Genomic DNA, 26,826 nt, shown 5'->3' with positions numbered 1-26,826 from the left:
TTTTTTCATTTATTTTATTCATTTTATTTATTTATTTTTTTAACAAGTTCGGTGGGGTTTTATTTGATAAAATTTTACAGGAAAAAAATGCAGAACTTTGGACAGATGGAGACTCCATACTTTCCGACACCAGAAGGCTTCACCTTCACCCAACAGGTTCCATTGGAGGAGCGTGTACGAGGGCCAAAGGGACCCAAAACCATTTCCTCCATTTTTATCAGCAGCAAACGAGGTAAGAGAAAATGGTGGGTCGCTCAGGTCGGCCGGCGTGGGTCGCTCAGGACGGCCGCGTTGGGTCCCGAAGGTTGGCTGGTTGGTAAAAATGGGTCCCCGGAAAAAAAGTTTGAAGAACACTGGGTTATAGAGATAGACTAAGATATAAAATAAATAAAAATAAGGTATTGGCAGGGCCTGCCTGGTAGACCTCAGCGAGGAGGTGAGGGGCCAGTTCTGACAGGCTAGGGGGCAGGGTTAAATGGGGTATAACCTTGGCCGGGGTGCTTCTGGTGAAACAGGTGACCCTCTAGGAGTGAGGCTGGGTGAACTAAAATCCAGCCCGAGGTCTACATGTGGCTTGACTAGCAATTTATAAAGGGAGGAAATTGTCAAAATGATAGGCTTTTTGAAAATGTTAACCTGAGTGCTTCTCCAAACTCCACTGTAATACTGAACACTGTTGGCAAGATTCACGTGACCGCTCCTGACTGCCTTACCCCTTCCACTTGCTTAGCACTCTGCCAATTGCCTACCACCTCAATTAGCCCCCTTCCTCCTGATTGCTGTCCCCCCACCAACTGCTTTTATGCTCCAATTGTTTCACCTCTCCTGGTCATCTCCCACCCTCCTTTTGCCCCCTGATTGTTGATCATCTCCTCTCCTTTCCAATCAACTCCCTGGTTGCTGAGACTAATGACCCTGCAGCTGAAAAGCAATCCCACTTCCGACAAGTTGCCTGAGGATACCCGATCTTGGGTGACTGTGTGGAATTTGCACATTCTCCCCATGCCCGAGTAGGTTTCCTCCAGGTGCTCCAGTTTCCTCCCACAGTCCAAAGACGTGTAGGTTAGGTGGAGTTATGGGATTACAGGAATAGGGTGTCGGAGTGGGCCTAGGTAGGATGCTCTTTCGGAGGGTTGGTGAAGACCCGATGGGCCAAATGGCCTCCTTCTGCACTGTAGGGATTCTATGGTTCTATGGACACTTCTCTGTGTCCAAGGCTCCAGAGTCTCATAAGGAGTACTTTGAACCTACCCATTACGGTGCAGATATTGTTCATTGCACCAGTTCACACCAACCTGCCAGCACAAACCAATTTATTCGCCAATATTTGCTTTGGACAATTTGATCTCCTTACAAGACAGGCCTGTGCCTGTCTCTGGTAATTGGTCACTGTCAAGCTGTGCGTAGCATCATATCCATAAAGCTCTTCCTCAAAGTGATACAATACGTGCTTTTAAAGGTACTAATATTCAGTCAAAAAGTTATCTTCCTTACACAAAATAAATTAGGAGAAAGCAACATTTTTTTAAAGTGCTTCAGGGAAAACATAAGGAAGATAAATTGAAATTATCCTTCAGATTATTCTGTGATCTTTCATCCTATCGATAACTTACCTTCCATTAGGGGTATTATTAAAATGGATGCATAAAAGGGTAAAAAAAACATCAAAGTTGCTTAAATGAAAAACTTTTCATACCCTGTACTAAGGTAAGATTTTTCAGAGTAATTGAATGTTCCCAGTCTTTCAGTTTCAGGTCCTCTGTGACATTGTTGAGTACGGCTACCTCTTCCTTCAGTTGTTTCTCCATGTTTTGCTGAATAGCTTTCAAGATCTTTGCATCTTCTGACACATTTGCTAATTGTATTTGAAGACGCAGTAGACTTGTGTGGTGGATGCTAATGTCCTCCGTGATGGTGCTATTGACTGCATTTAGTGTCCAATGTGCCTCCTTTATCTGCCTACTCAGATTTCCTACATTTGATGTTATTTGTTTCAAGTTTGCTTGCTGGTGTTGGAGTGTACCCTGTGCACTGTTTAAACTTGTAGACAAATTGTATATCTCTTGTCTGTTTGTTGAACTAAACTGTTGTAAATCATCTTCTAAATCATTCACAGATGCATTAATGTCATCCATGCGTGCCTCGAAGCTCTGTAACTTGTTTTCCAGTTTCTGAACAGACTGACTCAGTTGAAAAAATAAGACTGAGTGATTCCGGAAAAGCTCATGTAGTTTCAAAATATTATCCGTGACATCGTCCTTGGGTGCCTTCTGCTCCATTGTTTGACGCATGTCTTTGAAGCCTTCGCCTAAGTTTGTGACATTGTCTGACAATATTTTCCAATCAGCAGATGGCCGTTGATATCTGGGAACTGAAAAATATTAAAACAAGTGTCATGTAAAAACATCCTGCTGCCACTTGGTCTTACATTTCTTGGACAAAGTTTTCTTTAAACTCCCAACAAAAGTATCAATTCATTTCTTCCTCAAGTCAGAATTTAAAATATGTATATTTTACATAAAATAGTTAGGACGTGTTACGGTCTCCAAAAGATTCACTATTTATTGTGCTGATCTTTGAAAACTAAACAATTGGTGGACCTATTATGCTTGGCTGGGGAATTTAATATGATTGTTCAATAGATTGATTATTTGGACACATGCACCCACATATACCTTTAGTTGCTTCTCATTGGAGACAGGTTTTTTACCTTTCTGCAAACCACCTGCAGTGACCAATTTAAAGGAAGAATTTTTTCTTCTGCCAAGCAATTTACTGCGTTTTGATGCCATCCCTTTTAAAGTGATAATTTATACTGCAATACAGCATGCAGCCATGCCACCCTGCAGACCAGCCCCACAGTTTGGGGATGCCGGCCTGGCCAGAATGTTTTCCAGGGAATCCCTCGCAATCTTCGCCATGCAAAAATGTGCATGGCAAAGGACTGGGAATCGCTTCCTGCTTTGCATTCCCAGGTGAGCACAAATCAGGTGCAATTCAGCTCCGGTCAGAGAACATAAGACACAATTCAACAATCCCATCGTGCCCGATTTGGTATCAGGATGAGGCCATTGAACCTCGCGAGATTCATAACATTCGAAATATCTCAGGAGATTCAATGGATTCTTGCGAGACCTCCCGATTTGGACTTTGTTCTCTCTGGGCAAGATCATATGCATATTTAAATGACCAAATAGGCTGAATTCACTCTGGCCCGGGATTCACGTGTCGTGCCTCGGAGACCTCTCCAGGATGCCGTTTAGTACTGCTCCACACAAACTTGGATCCGTTGTAATGCACCTGGGGTGTCTCCCAGGCCATTGGAGACCCCTTGGTGTCAGGCATTGGGAAGGGAGGCACCCTGGCACTCTCACTGGCACCTGGGAACCTTGGTACTGCCAGCCTGGCACCTTGACTCTGCCACCTGACAGTGCCACCATGACCCTGCCACAGTGCCTGGGTAGCACTGCAAGGTACCAGGATGGCAGTGCCATTGTGCCCTAGTGCCAGGTTTCCCGTGCCAGGGATTGAGCCCAGGTATGCCGGAGGTGGGGTTGGGGGTGGGGGGGGGGGGGGGGGGGTCTAAAGGACCCTGGAAGAGATAAGTTGGGTAAAGTGGGGGGGTCAAGAGGCTGTGGTTGTGTCGCTGATGGAGGTCCAATGATCAGGGCTGTCTTTAAAAATGGCGTCCTGACCTGTGAGTAGTCTTCCTGCACTGGCGATCTGAGCCTATCAGCACAGGAAATGTCTTAAAGTGTGGCCCTGATGGACAGTTCCTCGCCAAGGCCAAAAGAATGCCGTTAAATAGTGTGGCAGCGCTGAGAAGCACCCTGCTAAATGCGCCCCAAACTGCACATAGATGTTTTTGGTTGAATCGCACCCATAGGTTCCCAAACAGAATCCTGCCCTTAGTTCTTCAATGGTATGCTTTAAACTGTGCCCATTGATTTTATTATTCGTGGCAAAGGACAATTTTACCCCCCAGTACAGACTGAAATTATCTAACTGAACATAAAATCATTATTGGACCTTTTGTGCTTCAGTATTTTTCTGCACTGCATCACAAGAAAAGCCCCATTCCTAATTTAAAACACTTGTCTTTCAAATGATGTTCCTACAAATGATAGTTATTTTCTGTACAGAGAAAGGCCATTCAGCCATTGGACAGAATCTTAAGGGAACAGAGCCGTATGCAGTGGCCGGGCCCAGTAATAGGTCAGAAACTCAATTGTAACTGAACTAGGCTTTGCTTTGTAACTTAGCCACAACAATAGCACCCCTCATCCCGATTCCCTGACCTATCACAGTGTGCAGGAGTGATAATCGGCTGCATGTATGTAATATGTGTTATCATGTATGTAACTATGGCTGGGATTCTCCGATCCTGCGCCGGGTCGGAGAATCGGCGAGGGGGGTGAGGGTGGGGGGGGATGCATGCGTGAATCCCACCAAGCCAGTCCAACGCCAGGCCGCCGATTCTCCGGTGACCGGAGAATCGGCGGCAATCGCGCTGGCATGGTCGCCGAGGCGCCGGTCGGGGGCCGTTGAAAGCAGCCCCCCCCCCGGCGATTCTGCACGCTCGAGTTCCACCGAGTCCCGCCGGCGTCGTTTACGTATGGTCCTACCCGGCGGGAACTCAGCGTTCTGGCTGCGGGGGCCGTCCTGGTAGGGGAGTGGGGGGAGGGTTTCATTGCGGAGGGGGGGGGGGCCTATGTTCCTCCGTGCCGGGCCCCTGTAGAGCTCCGCCATATTGCCCAGGGGCTGGCGCGGAGACGACCGTGACCCGCGCCGGTCGTGGTGCGCATGCGTGGACTTTGCGTCAGCCGTGGCGCGCGCATGCCGGCCGTGGCGCACCGGCGTTTGGCGCCGGAGCAGCGGACAGCACTCTAGCGCTGTTCTAGCCCCCGAGGAAGGGGTAAATGCCTGGGCTTGGAGGCCCGTCGACGCCGGCGTCACTCATGCCTGTTTTGACGCCGGCGTCAACACTTGGCCGGGATTTCAGAGAATCCCGGCCTATCTGCCTGGACTTTACCCAGAACAATACTTTTCATTGTACCTCGGTACACGTGACAATAAATCAAATCAATTAATCAGCCAATTGTCAAAGGAAGGATTTCTAATTGAAGGGACTCTGGTATCTGTCAAATTGGCTGAACTCTACATTACTAGGACTTCACAGTACATAGTTATGACCTAACTAGTGTTTGATGGAATTCAAGCATAACCACCCTGCTCTTACATTTTATGCCTCAACTAATAAAGGAAACTCTCCTGAATGCCTTCTTAAGTAGTCTATTGCTTTCTTCCTCACTATCAACAACATGGTCAATTTTGTATCATTTGCAAATCTCTTAACTATACCCCGACATCTAAGTTTAAAAATTGATATGTACAACAAAAGCAAGGGACCCAACACTGAGCCCTTCAGAACCCCACTGGAAACAGCTATCCAGACACAAAAACACCAGGGTGACTTCTCCACCGGTGGGACTCTCCGTTCTGCTGGCAGAACAACCCCACTTGTGGGTTTCCTGGCAGCATGGGGTGGCTACAATGAGAAATGGAAGATGCACTGCAGTAACTCACCAAGGTTCCTTCGACAGCACCTTCCAAACCCACAACCCCAACCATCTAGAAGGACAAGAGCAGCAGATACCTGGTAACCCCACCACCTGGAGGTTCCCCTCCAAGTCACTCACCACCTCGACTTGGAAATATATCACTGTTCCTTCACTGTCGCTGGGGCAACATCCTGGAACACCCTCCCTAACAGCATAATGGATGTACCTACACCTCAAGGAACGCAGCGTTCAAGAAGGCAACTCACCAGCACTTTCTGAAGGGCAACTAGGGATGGGCAATAAATGCTGCCCTAACCAGCGATGCCCGCAGCCCATAAATGAATTTTTAAAAAAATCCGATTGCCCAGTGGCGGGAATGGAGAATCTCGCTGTCTGGGAAGGTGGAGATTTCACCCCAACCTTTGCTGTCTGTCTCTCAGCCAATTTCGAATCCAACATGCCAAAGTTCCTTGGCTCCTCTGGGATTTTAAGTGGAACTTTGTCAAAAACATTACTAAAAAACATATAGATTACATCAAATGTGCTGCCCTCTTTTCCCTTCCTCAAAATGTTCAATCGATCAAAAATTTAATCAGGCACAAAATCCGATGATGAAACTATGAAAATCATCATCCTGAAATCTTGGGCTGGGTTTAGGTTCTGGTGGTGATAGGGTCATGTGGTTAGCTGGATGTGAATTGGTTGTGACTAATTAGCGGTGACTAATTAGCGGCACAGTAGCCCACTGTTTAGCACTGTTGCTTCACAGTGCCAGGGACCTGGGTTCGATTCCTGGCTTGGGTCACTGTCTGTGCGGAGTCTGCACGCTCTCCCCGTGCCTGTGTGGGTTTCCTCTGGGAGCTTCGGTTGCCTCCCACAAGTCCCGAAAGACGTGCTTGTTAGGTGAATCGGACATTCTGAATTCTCCCTCTGTGTACCCGAACAGGCACCGGAATGTGGCGACTAGGGGATTTTCACAGTAATTTCATTGCAGTGTTAATGTAAGTCTACTTGTGACACTAATAAAGATAATTTTTTTAACCTGAAGACTCTGGGCCCATCCAATTAACGGGTTGGGGCAGGAAATATTTTTTTCTTTTTATTTATCTTCTAACTAATTTCACAAAAATCTATCTGAAGCACGGTAGCATTGTGGATAGCATAATTGCTTCGCAGCTCCAGGGCCCCAGGTTCGATTCCGGCTTGGGTCACTGTCTGTGCGGAGTCTGCACATCCTCCCCGTGTGTGTGTGTGTGGGTTTCCTCCGGGTGCTCCGGTTTCCTCCCACAGTCCAAAGATGTGCAGGTTAGGTGGATTGGCCATGATAAATTGCCCTTAGTGTCCAAAATTGCCCTTCGTGTTGGGTGGGGTTACTGGGTTATGGGGATAGGGTGGAGGTGTGTACCTTGGGTAGGGTGCTCTTTCCAAGAGCCGGTGCAGACTCGATGGACCGAATGGCCTCCTTCTGCACTGTAAATTCTATGATAAATTCTATGAATATTATTACGTTTTCTTCTTTTTATATGTCTCCGAAAGCATTGGCATTTGCAAACTTAGAAAAGTTCATATAAAGTTTTTAGAATGGAAAATTCTGGAAATACTCACCATGCCAAGTCACTATCTTTGGAGAATGAACAGAGTTACCACTTCAGGTTGCCAGATCGTGACCTGAAATGTTAACTCTGTTTTGCTCTCCGCAGATGCTGGTCCATCTGCTGTGCATTTCCAGAATTTTCTGCTTTAATTTCCGATTTCCAGCAACCACAGTATTATGCTTTTGCATGAGAAAATATATTATTATGCTGCACAAAGATCTATTACAGTAAGGACGTATAAAACTAAATGGGGGCAATGTTCTTAACCTGGGGAATGCCTATATATACCTGGGCCGGGATTCTCCCCTACCCGACGGGGCGGGGGGCCCCGGCGGGATGGAGTGGCGTGGGCCACTCCGGCATCGGGCCGCACCAAAGGTGCAGATTTCTCCGCACTTTTAGGGGCCAAGCCATCACCTTGAGGGGCTAGGCCCGCGCCGGAGTGGTTGGCGCGCCGCCAGCCGGCGGGAAAGGCCTTTGGCGCCACGCCAGCCGGGGCCGAAGGGACTTCGCCGGCCGGCGGACGTCCGCACATGCGCGGGAGCGTCAGCGGCTGCTGACGTCATCCACGCGCAAGCGCGGGGGGGGGGTCACTTCCGCCTCGGCCATCGCGGAGGCTATGGCCGAGGCGGAAGGAAAAGAGTGCCCACACGGCACAGGCCCACCTGCAGATCGGTGGGCCTCGTTCGCGGACCAGTCCACCGTGGGGGCACCCCCCGGGGCCGGATCGCCCCGCACCCCCCCCCAGGATCCCAGAGCCCGCCTGCGCCGCCTGTCCCGCCGGTAAGGTAGGTGGTTTGATTCATGCCGGCGGGACCGGCATTACAGCAGCGGGACTTCGGCCCATCGCAAGCCGGAGACTCACCGGGGGGGCCCGCCGACCGGCGCGGCGCGATTCCCGCCCCCGCCGAATTTTCGGTGCCGGAGAATTCGGCAGCCAGCAGGGGCGGGATTCACGCCGCCTCCCGGCGATTCTCCGATCCGGTGTGGGGTCGGAGAATCCCACCCCTGGGGCGCAATTCTCCAGTATCGGCGCGATGTCCGCCGACCGGCGCCAAAAACGGCGCAAATCAGTCGGGCATTGCGCCGCCCCAAAGGTGCGGAATCCTCCGCATCTTTGGGGGCCGAGCCCCAACCTTGAGGGAATAGTCCCGCGCCGGACTAATTTCTGCCCCGCCAGCTGGCGGGAAAGGCCTTTGGTGCCCCGCCAGCTGGCGCGGAAATGACATCTCCGGGCGGCGCATGCGCGGGAGCGTTAGCGGCCGCTCACGGCATCCCCGCGCATACGCTGTAGAGGGAGACTCTGCCGCCTCCGCCATGGTGGAGACCGTGGCGAAGGCGGAAGGGAAAGAGTGCCCCCACGGCACAAGCCCGCCCGCGGATTGGTGGGCCCCGATCGCGGGCCAGACCACCGTGGGGGCACCCCCCAGGGCCAGATCGCCCCGCGCCCCCGCCAGGACCCCGGAGCCCGCCCCGCCGCCTTGTCCCGCCGGTAAGAGAGGTGGTTTAATCCACGCCGGCAGGACAGGCATTCCGGCAGCGGGACTTCGGCCCATCCGGGCCGGAGAATCGCGGGGGGTGGGGGGGGGCGCCAACCGGCGCGCCGCGATTCCTGCCCCTGCCGAATCTCTGGTGCTGGAGAATTCGGCAACCGGCGGGGGCGGGATTCACGCCAGCCCCCAGCGATTCTCCGACCCGGCGGGGGATCGGAGAATCTCGCCCAAGGTCTCTACACCTTTTACGTTGTCCTGGCATTATCACAACTTTGAGATGGGATGGGTATGGTTGGGTCTGCAGACCTCATGACTTTGCATAAATGAGAAGTAGTTGGTGTTCCCGACCTAATGCCCCTATTCCTGCTTCTCATGTTTATTGGACACTTATTTTTAGCAAGTCTCTAACAAAAAGAGGCATTGAGGATATTGCTAGGGCTCCTTGGAATATTTGGTTTGCAAAGACCCTAGGGGCAACCTGAAGAAAAAAGGATATTGCAGCCAGAAGCACAACCGTAATTATCTCAATGGCGGCGAGTTCGAGGTTCGTGTCCGTGCGCCAGCAGGATGATGGAAATGAATGCAAATGTGTCTTAATGACCGATTTGCATTCATTTAGCGGGCTCGACACCCTATTCTCTGGCCCTCCATGATTCTCCGGTTCCTTGGGCCGGGAATCACACGGGCAGGGATCACTACAGGTCTTACCAAACCTGAGCCTGACGTGGTGGCCCTTGCAGTGGGCCAAAGGGGTTATTCCTGAAGGGATTTGTCCCCAAAGTCCATCCGAAGGCTACCCTCCCCCCCCACACAATGCACTACCTTCCTACCCCTCCGCTACCAAAACCCCCCCCACCAAGCACCCCCCCCCCCAAGAGACCCCAAAGTTGGGAGAACCCCCCCAAGAGACGACCTTAATAGGGAGACCCCCATGGGACCCGCTAACTGACAGAATCCCCTAACTAGAGGGGCCCCCTGACAAAATAACTCCCCCCAGCAGGGTCCCGCTAACTGAAGGAGCCCTCTAACTAGTGAGACCCACACAGAGACCCCCTAACTAAACCCTCCCCCCCGCCCACAGGGTTCCCCTAACTAATGGAACTCCCACCGCAGGAAACCCCTAACTAAAGGGACCCTCCATGGGGACCCCCTGACATGCCCCCCACAACCCCACAGACCCACCGCCCAGAAAAGAGACCCCTGGTGGGAAGCTGGAGAGCAGTCCAGACAAAACAGTGAAAAGAATTAAAGCTGTAACACTTAACTGGAAGCTCCAGATGTCCATTCCTGGAGCAAGAACAGCTGTGACCTGTGTTTCAACCTCTCAGATCCATTAGTTGCAAGCCATTCATTCATTTCTAATTGTGGGCTGTGATTGACAGCTTCCACAAAACAACTACAGCTTTGATTCATTTATCCCGTGGTCATCCCCCTCTCTAACAGGCATACCATTTTGGATGCTGTTGTTGGGGGGGGGGGGGGGGGGGGGTGCGGTGCAGCCTATCAAGGGAAAACAACAGCAGCCAGAACAGTGGCACCACAACTGACTCTGTTGCTCAGCAGGGGAGGGTAAAGTGCAGGAGAGCGATAGCTATAGCGGAGGCTATAGTAAGGGGCACAGATAGGTGCTTCTGCGGATGTGAAAGAGACTCTAGGATGTATGTTGCCTCCCTGGTGCCAGGGTCAAGGATGTCTCTGAACGAATACAGGACATCCTGATGGGGGAGGGTGAACAGCTCGACTTGACCCGGGCTTTCACCACCTTGGACATAGTCCTCGCAAAACCCCTCCAAAACCCATCCAGTGCCGGGCACGACCCACATCTGTCCTCCACCCCATAGAACCTACACAACCTCGCCCCTGTCATATACGCTCTGTGAGTAACTTTGAACTGTATTAGGCTGAGCCTGGCGCAAGAGGAGGAAGAATAAACCCTACTCAGGGCATCAGCCCACAGACCCTCATCTATCTCCTCCCCCAGCTCCATCTCCTTTAACTCCTCCACCGAGGCCTCCTCCTCATTCTTCAGCTCCTGGTAAATCGCCAAAACTTTGCCTTCTCCAACCCATACACCCGAAATCACCCTGTCCTGAATCCCCTGTGCCGGGAGCAGCGGGAATTCCTTCACCTGCCGCCTCACAAACGCCCTCACTTGCATGTACCTGAAAGCGTTTCCCAGGGGTAGCCCAAACGTCTCCTCCAGTGCCCCTAGGCTCGCAAACATCCCATCGATGAACAGGTCCCCCATCCTTCTGATCCCTGTCCGATGCCAGCTCTGAAACCCCCCATCCATCCTTCCCGGGACAAACCGATGATTCTCCTGAATCGGGGACCAGACCGAGGCTCCCACCTTGCCCCCGTGTCGCCTCCACTGCCCCCAGATCTTCAGCGTTGCCGCCACCACCGGACACGTGGTGTACCTTGTTGGCGAGAGCGGCAGTGGTGCCGTCACCAGCGCCCTCAGGCTCGTGCCCACACAGGACGCCATCTCTAACCTCTTCCACGCTGCGCCCTCTCCCTCCATTACCCACTTACGGATCATCGCCACATTGGCTGCCCAATAATAGCTGCACAAATTCGGCAGCGCCAGCCCTCCCATCCTTGCTACGCTCCAGAAACACTCTCTTCATCCTCGGGGTTATATTCGCCCACACAAAACCCATGAAACTCCTACTTACCCATTTGAAAAAGGCCTTGGGGATCATAATGGGAAGGCACTGGAACACAAAGAGAAACCTCGGGAGGACCGTCATTTTGACCGACTGCATCCTACCCGCTAGCGAGAGTGGCAGCACATCCCATCTTTTAAAATCCTCCTCCATCTGCTCCACCAACCGCGTCAAATTGAGCCTGTGCAGGGCCCCCCAACTCCTAGCTACTTCGATCCCTAGATACCGAAAGCTCCTTTCCACTGACTTCAGCGGTAGCTCATCTATCCCCCGTCCCTGGTCTCCGGAATGCACCACAAAGAGCTCACTCTTCCCCACGTTGAGTTTATACCCCGAAAAGTCCCCAAACTCCCTTAGGATCCGCATGACCTCCACCATCCCCTCCACTGGATCTGCCACATACAGCAACAGGTCGTCAGCATACAACGACACCCAGTGTTCCTCTGCCCCCCGGACCAGTCCCCTCCATTTCCGGGACTCCCTCAGTGCCATGGCCAAAGGCTCGATTGCCAGTGCAAACAACAAGGGGGATAGGGGGCACCCCTGCCTCGTCCCCCGGTACAGCCGAAAGTACTCCGACCTCCGCCGATTTGTAGCCACACTCGCCACCGGGGCTCTATATAGCAGCCTGACCCAGCTGATGAACCCCTCCCCGAACCCAAACCTCCGCAACACTTCCCAAAGATACTCCCACTCCACCCAGTCAAAAGCCTTCTCCGTGTCCATAGCTGCCACTACCTCCGCTTCCCCCTCCACCGGGGGCATCATAATCACATTGAGGAGCCTCCGCACATTTGTATTTAATTGCCTACCCTTCACAAATCCCGCCTGGTCCTCATGAATCACCCCGGGACACAGTCTTCAATTCTCGTAGCCAGCACCTTCGCCAGCAACTTAGCCTCAACATTGAGGAGCGAGATCGGTCTATACGACCCACAATGCAGTGGGTCCTTGTCCCGCTTCAGGATCAAAGAAATCAGTGCCCTAGACATTGCTGGGGGCACATCCCCCCCTCCCTCGCCTTATTGAAAGTCCTCACTAGCAACGGGCCCAGCAGGTCCAAGTATTTCCTGTAGAATTCAACCGGGAACCCATCCGGCCCCGGGGCCTTCCCGGCCTGCATGCTCCCCAATCCTTTAACCAGCTCCTCCAGCCCAATTGGCGCCCCCAAACCAGCCAACTCCTCCTCCTCCACACTCAGGAACCTCAGCTGATCCAAGAATCGTCGCATCCCCTCCTCCCCCGCTGGGGGCTCAGACCTGTACAGATCCCCATAGAAGTCCCTAAATACCTTGTTTATTCTCACCGCACTCCGCACCGTATTCGCCCCTCTAACCTTAACTCCACCAATCTCCCTCGCTGCCTCCCTCTTACGAAGCTGATGTGCCAGCATCCGACTCGCCTTCTCCCCATACTCATACGTGCCTCCACAGTGCCTCTGCTTTCCCCCTGGTCAACAGGTCGAACTCCGTCTGGAGGTTCCGTCGCTCCCTGAGTAGCCCTTCCTCGGGGGCCTTTGCATACCTCCTGTCCACCCTTAAAATCTCCCCCACCAACACCATCTCCCTCCCCTCCCTCTTCTCCCTGTGGGCCCTAATGGAGATTAGCTCTCCCCTGACCACCGCCTTCAGCGCCTCCCAGACTACCGCCACCTGCACCTCCCCGTTGTCGTTGGCATCCAAATATCTTTCAATGCACCCCTGCACCCGCCCGCACGCCCCCTCATCCGCCAATAGTCCCACATCAAGGCGCCACAGTGGGCGCTGGTCCCTCGCCTCCCCCAACTCCAGCTCCACCCAATGCGGGGCGTGGTCCGAGATGGCAATGGCCGAATATTCCGTTCCCTCCACTTTCGGGATTAGCGCCCTACTCAAAATGAAAAAATCTATCCGGGAGTAGGCTCTATGGACGTGGGAAAAGAAGGAAAACTCCCTGGCCAGCGGCCTGAGAAACCTCCATGGAGCCATTCCCCCCATCTGGTCCATAAACCCCCTGAGCACCTTGGCCGCAGCTGGCCTCTTACCCGTCTTGGACCTAGAGCGATCCAGTGCTGGGTCGAACACCGTGTTGAAGTGTCCCCCCCCCCCCCCCCCCCCCCCCCCCATTATCAAGCTTCCTACCTCCAGATCCGGAATCCGACCCAGCATGCGTTTCATAAATCCGGCATCATCCCAGTTCGGGGTATATACGTTTATCAGTACCACCCGCACCCCCTGCAACCTACCGCTCACCATCACATATCGACCTCCATTATCCACTACAATATTCATTGCCTCAAACGATACCCGCTTCCCCCCCCCAGTATTGCAACCCCTCTGTTTTTCGCATCCAGCCCTGAATGGAATGCCTGCCCTACCCATCCCTTTCTCAGCCTAATCTGATCTGCCACCTTCAAATGTGTCTCCTGGAGCATAACCACGTCTGCCTTCAGTCCCTTTAAGTGAGTGAACACCCGGGCCCTCTTGACCGGCCCGTTCAGGCCTCTCACATTCCAAGTTATAGAACATAGAACAATACAGCGCAGTACAGGCCCTTCGGCCCACGATGTTGCACCGAAACAAAAGCCATCTAACCTACACTATGCCATTATCATCCATATGTTTATCCAATAAACCTTTAAATGCCCTCAATGTTGGCGAGTTCACTACTGTAGCAGGTAGGGCATTCCACGGCCTCACTACTCTTTGAACCTACCTCTGACCTCTATCAGCCGGATTGGGGGGCTACTCGCGTGTGTGTGTGTGTGTGTGTCCCCCGCCGACTAGCCATCTCCTTTTCTAGGCCAGCCATGTGCCCGCGCCTCCCGCACCCTCCAGTCCCCCAGGCGGCGGACCCCCGCCCCGACCACCTCTCCTACTTCCAGCTCCCCTTTGGCCAATGCAGCAGCAACCCTGTTCCCCCCCTCCCCCCTCCAGATCCACATCTAGCCATTTTGCTCCCCCCATGACAGTCCCGTAAGTCAGCTGACTCCTGCTGACCACGGCCTCTCCCGCCATTCCATCGACCCCCCAGTGTGAGAATCCCCCCTCCCCTTGGCAGACAATGCGCGCTCCTCTCCAGCACCGCTCTTCCACCCCCCCGGCCCCACCCCCATCCTTCCCTAACGCGGGAAAAAGCCCGCGCTTTCCTGAGCCGGCCTCGCCCCCTCTGGCGCAGCTCCTTTTTGCGGCCTTACCCCAACTCCCCATCCCCGGGCCTCCACTTCCCCTCTTCCTCCGTGGGGGTATGCCCCTCCAACACCGACGCCCACACTCTTCCACAGCCCCCACATCAAATCCATTCACCCATCCCCATCCAGCACTCAAACGAAAAGAACATTCCCCAAACGTAATAAACAGAGTGAACACAGTAAACATCCCCCACAACAAACCCTCAATTTGAGTCCAACTTTTCAGTCTGTATAAAGCTCCAAGCCTCATCGGGCGTTTCAAAATAGTGGTGCCGATCTTGGAACATGACCCACAATCGCGCTGGCTGCAGCACACCGGACTTCACCCCCTTCCGATGGAGCACCGCCTTAGCCCGATTTAAACCAGCTCTCCTCTTAGCCACCTCCGCACTCCAGTCCTGGTAAATTCGGATCTCCGTGTTCTCCCACCTGCTGCTCCACTCTTTTTTGGCCCATCCCAGGACACACTCTCTGTCCATAAAGTGGTGAAACCTCACCACTACAGCCCTTGGCGGCTCGTTGGCCTTGGGTCTCCTTGCCAGGACCCGATGAGCCCCATCCAACTCCAGGGGCCTCGGGAAAGCTCCCGCGCCCATCAGCGAATTGAGCATCGTGCTCATATATGCCCCGGCATCAGGCCCCTCCACTCCTTCAGGGAGACCCAGAATCCGAAGATTCTTCCTCATCGACCTATTCTCCAGGTCCTCGAATATTTCCGCCCACCTCTTGTGCAGCACCTTGTGCGCCTCCACCTTCACCGCCAGGCCCAAGATCTCATCCTCGTTCGCCGAGGCTTTTTGCCGCACCTCCCGGATCGCCGCCCCTTGGGCCTTCTGGGTCGCCACAAGCTTCTCAATCGCCGCCTTCATTGGCGCCAGCATTTCTGTCTTCAGCTCCTCAAAGCAGCGTTTAAGAAACTCCTGCTGCTCTTGTGACCACTGCGCCCATCCTGCTTGGTCTCCACCCGCCGCCATCTTGCTTTTCCTCCCTCGCACTTTTCGCTGCCCCAGGATCACTTTTTAAACTGCTCCACTCCTGGTCCAATCCATATAATGTCAGGGGGACCTTGCTGTCACCTTCCCACACTGGAAGCCGTCGAACAATTGCCGTTGGGGCCCCTCTGGAGAGCCCAAAAGTCCGTTCCCGGCGGGAGATGCCGAACGTGCGACCTACCTAGGCATAGCCGCAACCGCCTGGGGTTGTAATCTCAGGATTACTCCCTGTGCCACGTGCCAGTGAGGCTAGAAATAGGAGGATACTGCAGCTAAACAAGTTGGCTAAACTGGTGGTGTAGGAGGGAGGGTTTCAGATTTTTGGACCATTGGGATCTCTTCATGGACAGGTGGGACCTGTACAAGAAGGACGGGTTACAAGAAACTCGAGGGACACCAATATCCTGGCTGGGAGCTTTGGTAAATTCACTCGGAAGGATTTAAATTGGTATGGTAGGGGGGTGGGAACCAGAATGTGAGCTGAGAAGGTGTAATAATTGAAGGGGAAATAGAAAACCAAAATAAAAGAACAACACCACCTTCAGGCAGAGCATAAAAGGTGACAAGTGTGAAAGGGGAGGTGGTCAATGTAAGATTGAGGATGTTGTACCTAAATGCACGCAGTATACGGAACAAGGTAAATGAGCTTGTTGTGCCCATTGAAATTGACCAGTACGATGTTGTGGGCATCACAGAGACGTGGCTGCAAGCGGATCAGGGCTGGGATCTAAACATACATGGATACGTGTCTTATCGAAAGAACAGGCAGATGGGCAAAGGGGGTGGGGTTGCATTGTGAGTAAGGAATTAAGTTAAATCGATAGCAAGGAGCAATATAGGATCAGAAGGCATAGAATCTCTGTGGGTAGAGTTGAGGAATAGCAAAGGTAAAAAGACCCTGGGCGCGATTCTCCACTCCCACGCCTGGGCCGCCAAGGGCGACAAGGCCTGGTGCGGGTAGATGACGCGGCCCCGATACTGGCCCATTGTCAGGGCCTGAATCGGTCGGGACCGGGGCCGTTCCGCGCCGTCGTGAACCTCGACACCGTTCACGACGGCGCGGCCACTTCGGCGTGGGAGTGGAGAATCGCGCCCCCTGATGGGAGTTATGTACAGGCCCCCTAGCAGTAGTCAGGATGTGGGGCAGAAAATAAGTCAGGAGATTGAAAAGGCATGTAAAAAAGGCAATATTATCAATGATCACGGGGGTCTTCAATATGCAGGTGGACTGGGAAAATCAGGTTGGTAGTGGATACCAAGAAAAGGAATTTGTGGAATGTCTAAGAGATGTTTTTTGAGCAGCTTGTGACACAGCCTACTAGGGAACAGGCAATTCTGGATTTGGTGATGTGTCATGAGTGAGACTAGATTAGGGATCTTAAGGTGAAGGTACCCTTAGGGAGCAGTGACCACAATATGATGGAATTTACCCTGCAGTTTGAGAGGGAGAATCTGCAATCAGATGTAACAGTGTTATAATTAAATAAGAGTAACTACAAAGACTAGAGGAAGGAGCTGGCCAGAGTTGATTGGAGAAAGAGCCTAGCAGGGAAGATAGTGGAACAGCAATGGCAGGAGTTTTTGGGGGTTATTCGGAAGGCACAACAGAAATTCATCCCAAGGAGGAAGAAACATGGTAAGGCGAGGACAAGGCATCCATGGCTGATGAGGGAAGTCAAGGACAACATAAAAGCTCAAGAAAAGCATACAGGCGCATGCTCCGAGCCCCGCGCCGTGCCGGAGAATCGCCGCATCCGCGCCATGCCACCCCAATGCCTACGCGCGATTCTCCGAGGTGTGGAGAATCGCCGCCATTTGCGCCGGCGCGTTTGACGCGGCGCCGGTCGCGCGGTGCTGCACGCGGCGGGGCCGCCGATTCTCTGGCCCGGATGGGCTGAGCGGTCGCGTGGAAACGGCAGAGTCCCACCGGCGCCGTCCACACCTGGTCGCTGCCGGCAGGAACTCTGCGCAAAGGGTCGGGGGCGGCCTGTGGGGGGGGTAGGGGGGCTCCCTCCCCGGGGGGGGGGGGCCTCCGATGGGGTCTAGCCCGCAATCGGGGCCCACCGATCGGCGGGCCGGCCTCTCCCCCCCCGGACCTACTTTGTTGCACGGCTGGCCCCTGAATCCCCACGCCATGTTGCGTCGGGGCCGGCGCACTGAAGAAGTCCCCCACGCATGCGCGGGTTAGCGCGGCGCCCAGTTGGCACCGGGAAGAGAGGCTGGAGCGGAGTGAACCAGTCCAGTGCCGTGCTGGCCCCCTATGGGGGCCAGAATTGGTAGTCACTGTGCCCGTTTCGCACCGTCGTGAAATGCGATGGCGTTCACGACGGCACGGACACTCTGTCTCCATTTCGGGGAATCGTGTCCACAAAGTGGTGAGGATTAGTGGGAAGCCAGAGGATTGGAAAGCCTTTAAAAGTGGACAACTTAAAAAGCAATAAGGGGGGAGAAGATGAAGTACGAGTGCAAGCTAGCTAGTAAAATAAAGGAAGATAGGAAGAGTTTTTGTCAATATATAAAAGGTAAGAGAGAGGCAAAAATAGACATTGGAACACTAGAAAATGTGGCTGGAGAAGTAATAATAGGAAACAAAGAAATGGCAGACGAACTTAATAGTTACTTTGCATCAGTCTTCACAGTGGTAGACACCAGTGGGATGCCAGAGCTCCAGGAGAACCAGGGGGCAGAGGTGAGTGCAGTGGCCATTACTAAGGAAAAGTCCTGGGAAACTGAAAGGTCTGAAGGTGGATAAATCACCTGGACCGGTTGGACTACACCCCAGGGTTGTAAAAGAGATAGCTGAGGAAATTGTGGAGGCATTGGTGATGATCTTTCAGGAATCACTGGAGTCAGGAAGGGTCCCAGAGGACTGGAAAGTGGCTAATGTAACACCACTGTTTCAGAAGGGAGAGAGGCAGAAGGCGGGAAACTATAGGCCGGTTAGCCTGACTTGGTAAGATTTTAGAGTCCATTATTAAAGATGAGATTGCGGAGTACTTGGAAGTGCAAGATAAAATAGGACTGAGTCAGCACGGCTTTGTCAAAGGGAGGTCATGTCTGACAAATCTGTTAAGAGTTCTTTGAGGAAGTAACAAGGAAGTTAGACAAAGGAGAACCAGTGGACGTGATTTATTTAGATTGCCAGAAGGTCTTTGACAAGGTGTCGCAAAGGAGACTGTTAAATAAGTTAAAAGCCCATGGAGGTCAGGGTCCAATCCTGGCATGGATAGATGATTGGCAGACTGGCAGAATGCAGAGAGTGGGGATAAAGGGGTCTTTTTCAGGAAGGCAGCCGGTGACTAGTAGTGTGCCTCAGGTGTCTGTGCTGGAACCACAACTTGTCATATGAGGAACGGTTGAGAACTCTGGGTCTGTACTTGTTGGAGTTTAGAAGGATGAGGGGGGATTTATTGAAACTTACAGGATACTGTTTGGCCTGGATAAAGTGGACGTGGAGAAAATGTTTCCACTTGTCGGAAAAACTAGAAGCAGAGGACACAATTTCAGACTAAAGGGACGATCCTTTAAAACAGAGAAGAGGAGGAATTTCTTCAGCCAGAGGGTGGTGTATCTGTGGAATTCTTTGCCGCAGAAGGCTGTGGAGGCCAAATCACTGAGTGTCTTTAAGACAGAGATAGATAGGTTATTGATCAATAAGGGGATCAAGGGTTACGAGGAGGAGGCAGGAGAATGGGGATGAGAAAAATATCAGCCATGATTGAATGGCGGAGCGGACTCAATGGCTTAATTCTGCTCCTATGTCTTATGGTCTTATGATCTTATGTCCCTTCATGATGAGTGACTCTAAGTGCTGAAACCCCAATGTTTACAAACATCAACCATATCAAAGAACAGTAAGTGCACTGCAATCGCACAAAAAGGTGAATGCAGTGGAATGTTTCAAGCGGAGACACACACTATGCCAATCAGTGCAAGTTCAGAGACGTAGTGTGTCACAATTGCAACAAAAAAGGAGCTTTGGCTAAAAAGTGCAGGAATGTTCAGAGCGTATCAAAAGCTGGTAAGGGAATTTCAAATTTAAATTCAAAGAGGCCTCAGTCTGCTGCACATCATCTGGAAAGCGCAGAGTAGGAAGAGGAATGCTCCTATAACGTGTTCAATGTGATTGAGGTGCACGTGGAGCCTACCTATGCCAAAGTGGAGGTCAATGGTCAAAGGTTTAAGATGAACGTGGATACAGAAGCATTGTCATCAGTGAAGAGATCTTCAGGAGGATTTGGGGTTCTGAATAGGCATCAGCTCTCACTCAGGCAGGGATCAACCCTTTGAATGTGCACTGGTGAGACTATACCATTACTTGGAGTGTTTGAGATGGACATTGTGCATAACAGCTAAGAAACAAGGGGCGAAATTCTCCCCCAACGGCGGGATGCCCGCCGACTGGCGCCAAAGCCGGCGCAAATCAGACGGGCATCGCGCCGGCAAAAAGGTGCGGAAGTCTCCGCATCTTTGGCGGCCTAGCCCCAACATTGAGGGGCTAGGCCGACGCCGGAGGGATTTCCGCCCCGCCAGCTGGCGGAAATGGCGTTTGTTGCCCCGCCAGCTGGCGCGGAAATGCGGCGCATGCGCGGGAGCGTCAGCGGCCGCTGTCAGTTTCCCGCGCATGCGCAGTGGGGAGAGTCACTTCCGCCTCCGCCATGGTGGAGGCCGTGGCGGAGGCGGAAGGGAAAGAGTGCCCCCACGGCACAGGCCCGCCCGCGGATCGGTGGGCCCCGATCGCGGGCCAGGCCACCGTGGGGGCACCCCCCGGGGTCAGATCGCCCCGCGCCCCCCCCCCCAGGACCCCGGAGCCCGCCCACGCCGCCTGGTCCCGACGGTAAATACCAGGTTTGATTTACGCCGGCGGGACAGGCAATTCCTGGGCGGGTCTTCGGCCCATCCGGGCCGGAGAATCCTGCGGGGGGTCCCGCCAACCGGCGTGGCCGGATTCCCGCCCCCGCCCAATCTCCGGGAGCGGAGACTTCGGCGGGGGCGGGGGCGGGATTCACGGCAGCCAACGGCCATTCTCCGACCCGGCGGGGGGTCGGAGAATGACGCCCCAGAGCACTACAGCACCCAGGAGTAAAAGGGCATGGACCTCGTCTACTTGGGGTGACTGGCTGAGGAAAATTCAGTTGAATTGTGGAGAGATATAGCACACAGCCAAGGCGTCATTTGAAAAAGACATGGGGCGAGATTCTCCAACCCCCCGCCGGGTCGGAGAATCGCCGGGGTCTGGCGTGAATCCCGCCCCCGCCGGTTGCCGAATTCTCCGGCACCGGATATTCGGTGGGGGTGGGAATCGCGCTGCGCCTGTTGGCGCCCCCCCCCCCCCCCCCCGCGATTCTCCGACGCCGAAGTCCCGCCGCTAAAATGCCTGTCCCGCCGGAGTAGATTAAACCACCTACCTTACCGGCGGGACAAGGCGGCGCTGGCGGGCTCCGGGGTCCTGGGGGGGGGGGGGGCGCGGGGCGATCTGGCCCCGGGGGGTGCCTCCACGGTGGCCTGGCCCGCGATCGGGGCCCACCGATCCGCGGGTGGGCCTGTGCCGTGGGGGCACTCTTTTCCTTCCGCCTTCGTCACGGTCTCCACCATGGGGGAGGCGGAAGAGACTCCCTCCACTGCACATGCGCGGGAATGCCGTCAGAGGCCGCTAACGCTCCCGCGCATGCGCTGCCCGGAGATGTCATTTCCGCGCCAGCTGGAGGGGCACCAAAGGCCCTTTCCGCCAGCTGGCGGGGCGGAAATTTGTCCGGCGCCGGCCTAGCCCCTTAAGATTGGGGCTCGGCCCCCCAAGATGCAGAGCATTCCGCACCTTTGGGGCGGCGCGATGCCCGACTAATTTGCGCCGTTTTGGGTGCCAGTCGGCGGACATCGCGCCGATACCGGAGAATTTCGCCCATGGTATTTTCAAAGGTGAACTGGGTACATTGCGTGGTACTAAATTGAAGTTGTTCGTGGGTCCTCATACCCAGGGCAGTGCCCGACACCATGAAAGACAAAGTGGAAGAGGAATTGCAGCGGCGGCATAGGTCAGGAATCATTGAGCCCATTCAGTTCTCACGCTGGGCAGCTCCAATTGTACCGGCTCTTAAAAGTGATGGTACTGTGCGTATATGTGGGAATTACAAACTTACTATTTAACCAAGTTTCCAAGCTGCATGTTTGTCCGTTGCCAAGGTTAGATCTGTTTTCAACTCTGGCAGGAGGCAAGACATTCTTTAAACTTGACATGAGCCAAGCCTACCAGCAGCTCTTGTTAGAGGAGGATTCATAGAACATAGAACATAGAACATAGAACAATACAGCGCAGTACAGGCCCTTCGGCCCACGATGTTGCACCGAAACAAAAGCCATCTAACCTACACTATGCCATTATCATCCATATGTTTATCCAATAAACTTTTAAATGCCCTCAATGTTGGCGAGTTCACTACTGTAGCAGGTAGGGCATTCCACGGCCTCACTACTCTTTGCGTAAAGAACCTACCTCTGACCTCTGTCCTATATCTATTACCCCTCAGTTTAAAGTTATGTCCCCTCGTGCCAGCCATATCCATCCGCGGGAGAAGGCTCTCACTGTCCACCCTATCCAACCCCCTGATCATTTTGTATGCCTCTATTAAGTCTCCTCTGAACCTTCTTCTCTCCAACGAAAACAACCTCAAGTCCGTCAGCCTTTCCTCATAAGATTTTCCCTCCATACCAGGCAACATCCTGGTAAATCTCCTCTGCACCCGCTCCAAAGCCTCCACGTCCTTCCTATAATGCGGTGACCAGAACTGTACGCAATACTCCAAATGCGGCCGGACCAGAGTTCTGTACAGCTGCAACATGACCTCCCGACTCCGGAACTCAATCCCTCTACCAATAAAGGCCAACACTCCATAGGCCTTCTTCACAACCCTATCAACCTGGGTGGCAACTTTCAGGGATCTATGTACATGGACACCTAGATCCCTCTGCTCAGCCACACTTTCAAGAACTTTACCATTAGCCAAATATTCCGCATTCCTGTTATTCCTTCCAAAGTGAATCACCTCACACTTCTCTACATTAAACTCCATTTGCCACCTCTCAGCCCAGCTCTGCAGCTTATCTATATCCCTCTGTAACCTGCTACATCCTTCCACACTATCGACAACACCACCGACTTTAGTATCATCTGCAAATTTACTCACCCACCCTTCTGTGCCTTCCTCTAGGTCATTGATAAAAATGACAAACAGCAACGGCCCCAGAACAGATCCTTGTGGTACTCCACTTGTGACTGTACTCCATTCTGAACATTTCCCATCAACCACCACCCTCTGTCTTCTTTCAGCTAGCCAATTTCTGATCCACATCTCTAAATCACCCTTAATCCCCAGCCTCCGTATTTTTTGCAATAGCCTACCGTGGGGAACCTTATCAAACGCTTTGCTGAAATCCATATACACCACATCAACTGCTCTACCCTCGTCTACCTGTTCAGTCACCTTCTCAAAGAACTCAATAAGGTTTGTGAGGCATGGCCTACCCTTCACAAAGCCATGCTGACTATCCCTGATCATATCATTCCTATCTAGATGATTATAAATCTTGTCCCTTATAATCCCCTCCAAGACTTTACCCACTACAGACGTGAGGCTCACCGGTCTATAGTTGCCGGGGTTGTCTCTGCTCCCCTTTTTGAACAAAGGGACCACATTTGCTGTCCTCCAGTCCTCTGGCACTATTCCTGTAGCCAATGATGACATAAAAATCAAAGCCAAAGGTCCAGCAATCTCTTCCCTGGCCTCCCATAGAATCCTAGGATAAATCCCATCAGGTCCCGGGGACTTATCTATTTTCAGCCTGTCCAGAATTGCCAACACCTCTTCCCTACGTACCTCAATGCCATCTATTCTATTAGCCTGGGGCTCAGCATTCTCCTCCACAACATTATCTTTTTCCTGAGTGAATACTGACGAAAAATATTCATTTAGTATCTCGCCTATCTCTTCAGACTCCACACACAATTTCCCATCCCTGTCCTTGACTGGTCCTACTCTTTCCCTAGTCATTCGCTTATTCCTGACATACCTATAGAAAGCTTTTGGGTTTTCCTTGATCCTTCCTGCCAAATACTTCTCATGTCCCCTCCTTGCTCGTCTTAGCTCTCTCTTTAGATCCTTCCTCGCTACCTTGTAACTATCCATCGCCCCAACCGAAACTTCACACTTCATCTTCACATAGGCCTCCTTCTTCCTCTTAACAAGAGATTCCACTTCCCTGGTAAACCACGGTTCCCTCGCTCGACGCCTTCCTCCCTGTCTGACCGGTACATACTTATCAAGAACACGCAGTAGCTGATCCTTGAACAAGCCCCACTTATCCAGTGTGCCCAACACTTGCAGCCTACTTCTCCACCTTATCCCCCCCCAAGTCACGTCTAATGGCATCATAATTGCCCTTCCCCCAGCTATAACTCTTGCCCTGCGGTGTATACTTATCCCTTTCCATCATTAACGTAAACGTCACCGAATTGTGGTCACTGTCCCCAAAGTGCTCTCCTACCTCCAAATCCAACACCTGGCCTGGTTCATTACCCAAAACCAAATCCAACGTGGCCTCGCCTCTTGTTGGCCTGTCAACATATTGTTTCAGGAAACCCTCCTGCACACACTGTACAAAAAACGACCCATCTATTGTACTCGAACTATATCTTTTCCAGTCAATATTTGGAAAGTTAAAGTCTCCCATAATAACTACCCTGTTACTTTCGCTCATATCCAGAATCATCTTCGCCATCCTTTCCTCCACATCCCTAGAACTATTAGGAGGCCTATAAAAAACTCCCAACAGGGTGACCTCTCCTTTCCTGTTTCTAACTTCAGCCAATACTACCTCGGAAGAAGAGTCCCCATCTAGCATCCTCTCCGCCACCGTAATACTGCTCTTGACTAGCAGCGCCACACCTCCCCCTCTTTTGCCTCCTTCTCTGAGCTTACTAAAACACCTAAACCCCGGAACCTGCAACATCCATTCCTGTCCCTGCTCTATCCATGTCTCCGAAATGGCCACAACATCGAAGTCCCAGGTACCAACCCACGCTGCCAGTTCCCCTACCTTGTTTCGTATACTCCTGGCATTGAAGTAGACACACTTCAAACCACCTACCTGAACGCTGGCCCCCTCCTGCGACGTCAAATCTGTGCTCCTGACCTCTATACTCTCATTCGCCCTTACCCTAAAACTACAATCCAGGTTCCCATGCCCCTGCTGCATTAGTTTAAACCCCCCCAAAGAGCACTAACAAATCTCCCCCCCAGGATATTTGTGCCCCTCAGGTTCAGATGTAGACCATCCTGTCTGTAGAGGTCCCACCTTCCCCAGAAAGAGCCCCAGTTATCCAAAAATCTGAAACCCTCCCGCCTGCACCATCCCTGTAGCCACGTGTTTAAATGCTCTCTCTCCCTATTCCTCATCTCACTATCACGTGGCACGGGCAACAACCCAGAGATAACAACTCTGTTTGTTCTAGTTCTGAGCTTCCATCCTAGCTCCCCGAAAGCCTGCCTGACATCCTTGTCCCCTTTCCTACCTATGTCGTTGGTGCCAATGTGGACCACGACTTGGGGCTGCTCCCCCTCCCCCCTAAGGACCCGGAAAACACGATCCGAGACATCACGTACCCTTGCACCTGGGAGGCAACATACCAAACGTGAGTCTCTCACGCTCCCACAAAATCTCCTATCTGTGCCCCTGACTATAGAGTCCCCAATTACTAATGCTCTGCTCCTCTCCCCCCTTCCCTTCTGAGCAACAGGGACAGACTCCGTGCCAGAGGCCCGTACCCCATGGCTTACCCCTGGTAAGTCGTCCCCCCCACAAGTAGCCAAAGCGGTATACTTGTTTCTCAGGGGAACGACCGCAGGGGATCCCTGCACTGACTGTTTTTTCCCAGTCCCTCTTACAGTTACCCACCTATCTCCAATCTTTGGTGTAACTAATTCCCTGAAGCTGCTATCTATGACCCCTTCTGCCTCCCGAATGATCCGAAGTTCTTCCAACTCCAGCTCCAGTTCCCTAACTCGGCCTTGGAGGAGCTGGAGATGGCAGCACTTCCTGCAGGTAAAATCAGCAGGGACACTAACTGCATCCCTCACCTCAAACATCCTGCAGGAGGAACATTGTACTCCCTTCCCTGCCATTCCTCTAACTTTCTACCAAGATCTAGCTAACAACTAAATTAAATTTTTATAAAAAATAATAATAATATAATAAAAATATGGTACTTACCTCAGACCAATGGGTTTTATTATTAGGTTAGAGGAGGAGGGCGGGTGGGAGACACTACACGTGTAGTGTCTCGGGTTTCCTCTCCACCAGAATTTATTGGTGAGGGTCTTCCCAGACGTCCGCGGGTCGACTTCCTGATCCCGCCTAAAAAACTAATTTAAAGAAAAGAGAAAAAGTCTCAGCTCCTGCTGAAACTGACTCACCACTCACCAGCTGCTCTCACGCCGCCGAAATCGACTGGCCTGCCCCTGCAAAGAGAAGTGCTTTTAAAGGTTGACTTACCTCCCAGCACCCTCCTTCCGCAATGCTCCCGCTGAAACTGACTAACCAGCTGCTCTCACGCCGCCGAAATCGACTGGCCTGCCCCTGCAAAGAGAAGTGCTTTTAAAGGTTGACTTACCTCCCAGCACCCTCCTTCCGCAATGCTCCCGCTGAAACTGACTAACCAGCTGCTCTCACGCCGCCGAAATCGACTGGCCTGCCCCTGCAAAGAGAAGTGCTTTTAAAGGTTGACTTACCTCCCAGCACCCTCCTTCCGCAATGCTCCCGCTGAAACTGACTAACCAGCTGCTCTCACGCCGCCGAAATCGACTGGCCTGCCCCTGCAAAGAGAAGTGCTTTTAAAGGTTGACTTACCTCCCAGCACCCTCCTTCCGCAATGCTCCCGCTGAAACTGACTAACCAGCTGCTCTCACGCCGCCGAAATCGACTGGCCTGCCCCTGCAAAGAGAAGTGCTTTTAAAGGTTGACTTACCTCCCAGCACCCTCCTTCCGCAATGCTCCCGCTGAAACTGACTAACCAGCTGCTCTCACGCCGCCGAAATCGACGGATTCAAAACAGTATGTCACCATCAATACCACAGGGTTTGTTCAAATACAACTGTCTGTTTTTTGGGGTGTCTTCCAGTCTGGAGATTTTTCAAAGGACGTTGGACAATCTGGTCCATGGGATTCCCCGTGTTTACTTGAGCGCAGCAAATGCATCTTCCACAGAGTGTGGAATATCTGGGTCATAGAATTACAGTGGAGGGTCTGTCCCTGTGGAAGAAACAGTTTGCGCTATCTAGGAAGCTCCAAATGCCAA

General features: G+C 52.6%; 1 protein-coding gene across 6 annotated transcripts in view; it reads right to left on the bottom strand.

Moving 5' to 3' along the window:
* LOC140410818 (scavenger receptor class A member 5-like) overlaps positions 1-26,826 on the bottom strand; it is a 176,738-nt gene that overhangs the window by 67,349 nt on the left and 82,563 nt on the right. For all 6 annotated transcript variants that reach the window (XM_072499467.1, XM_072499466.1, XM_072499464.1 and 3 more), the window contains one exon: positions 1,697-2,371. In XM_072499467.1, the coding sequence (XP_072355568.1) occupies positions 1,697-2,371 (675 nt within the window). The remainder of the gene's footprint in view (positions 1-1,696; positions 2,372-26,826) is intronic.

Source organism: Scyliorhinus torazame, chromosome 4, assembly GCF_047496885.1.
Source record: "Scyliorhinus torazame isolate Kashiwa2021f chromosome 4, sScyTor2.1, whole genome shotgun sequence".
Lineage (NCBI taxonomy): Eukaryota > Metazoa > Chordata > Chondrichthyes > Carcharhiniformes > Scyliorhinidae > Scyliorhinus > Scyliorhinus torazame.
Note: the sequence above shows the minus strand (reverse complement) of the source record. Positions and strands in the feature narration are given on the sequence as shown.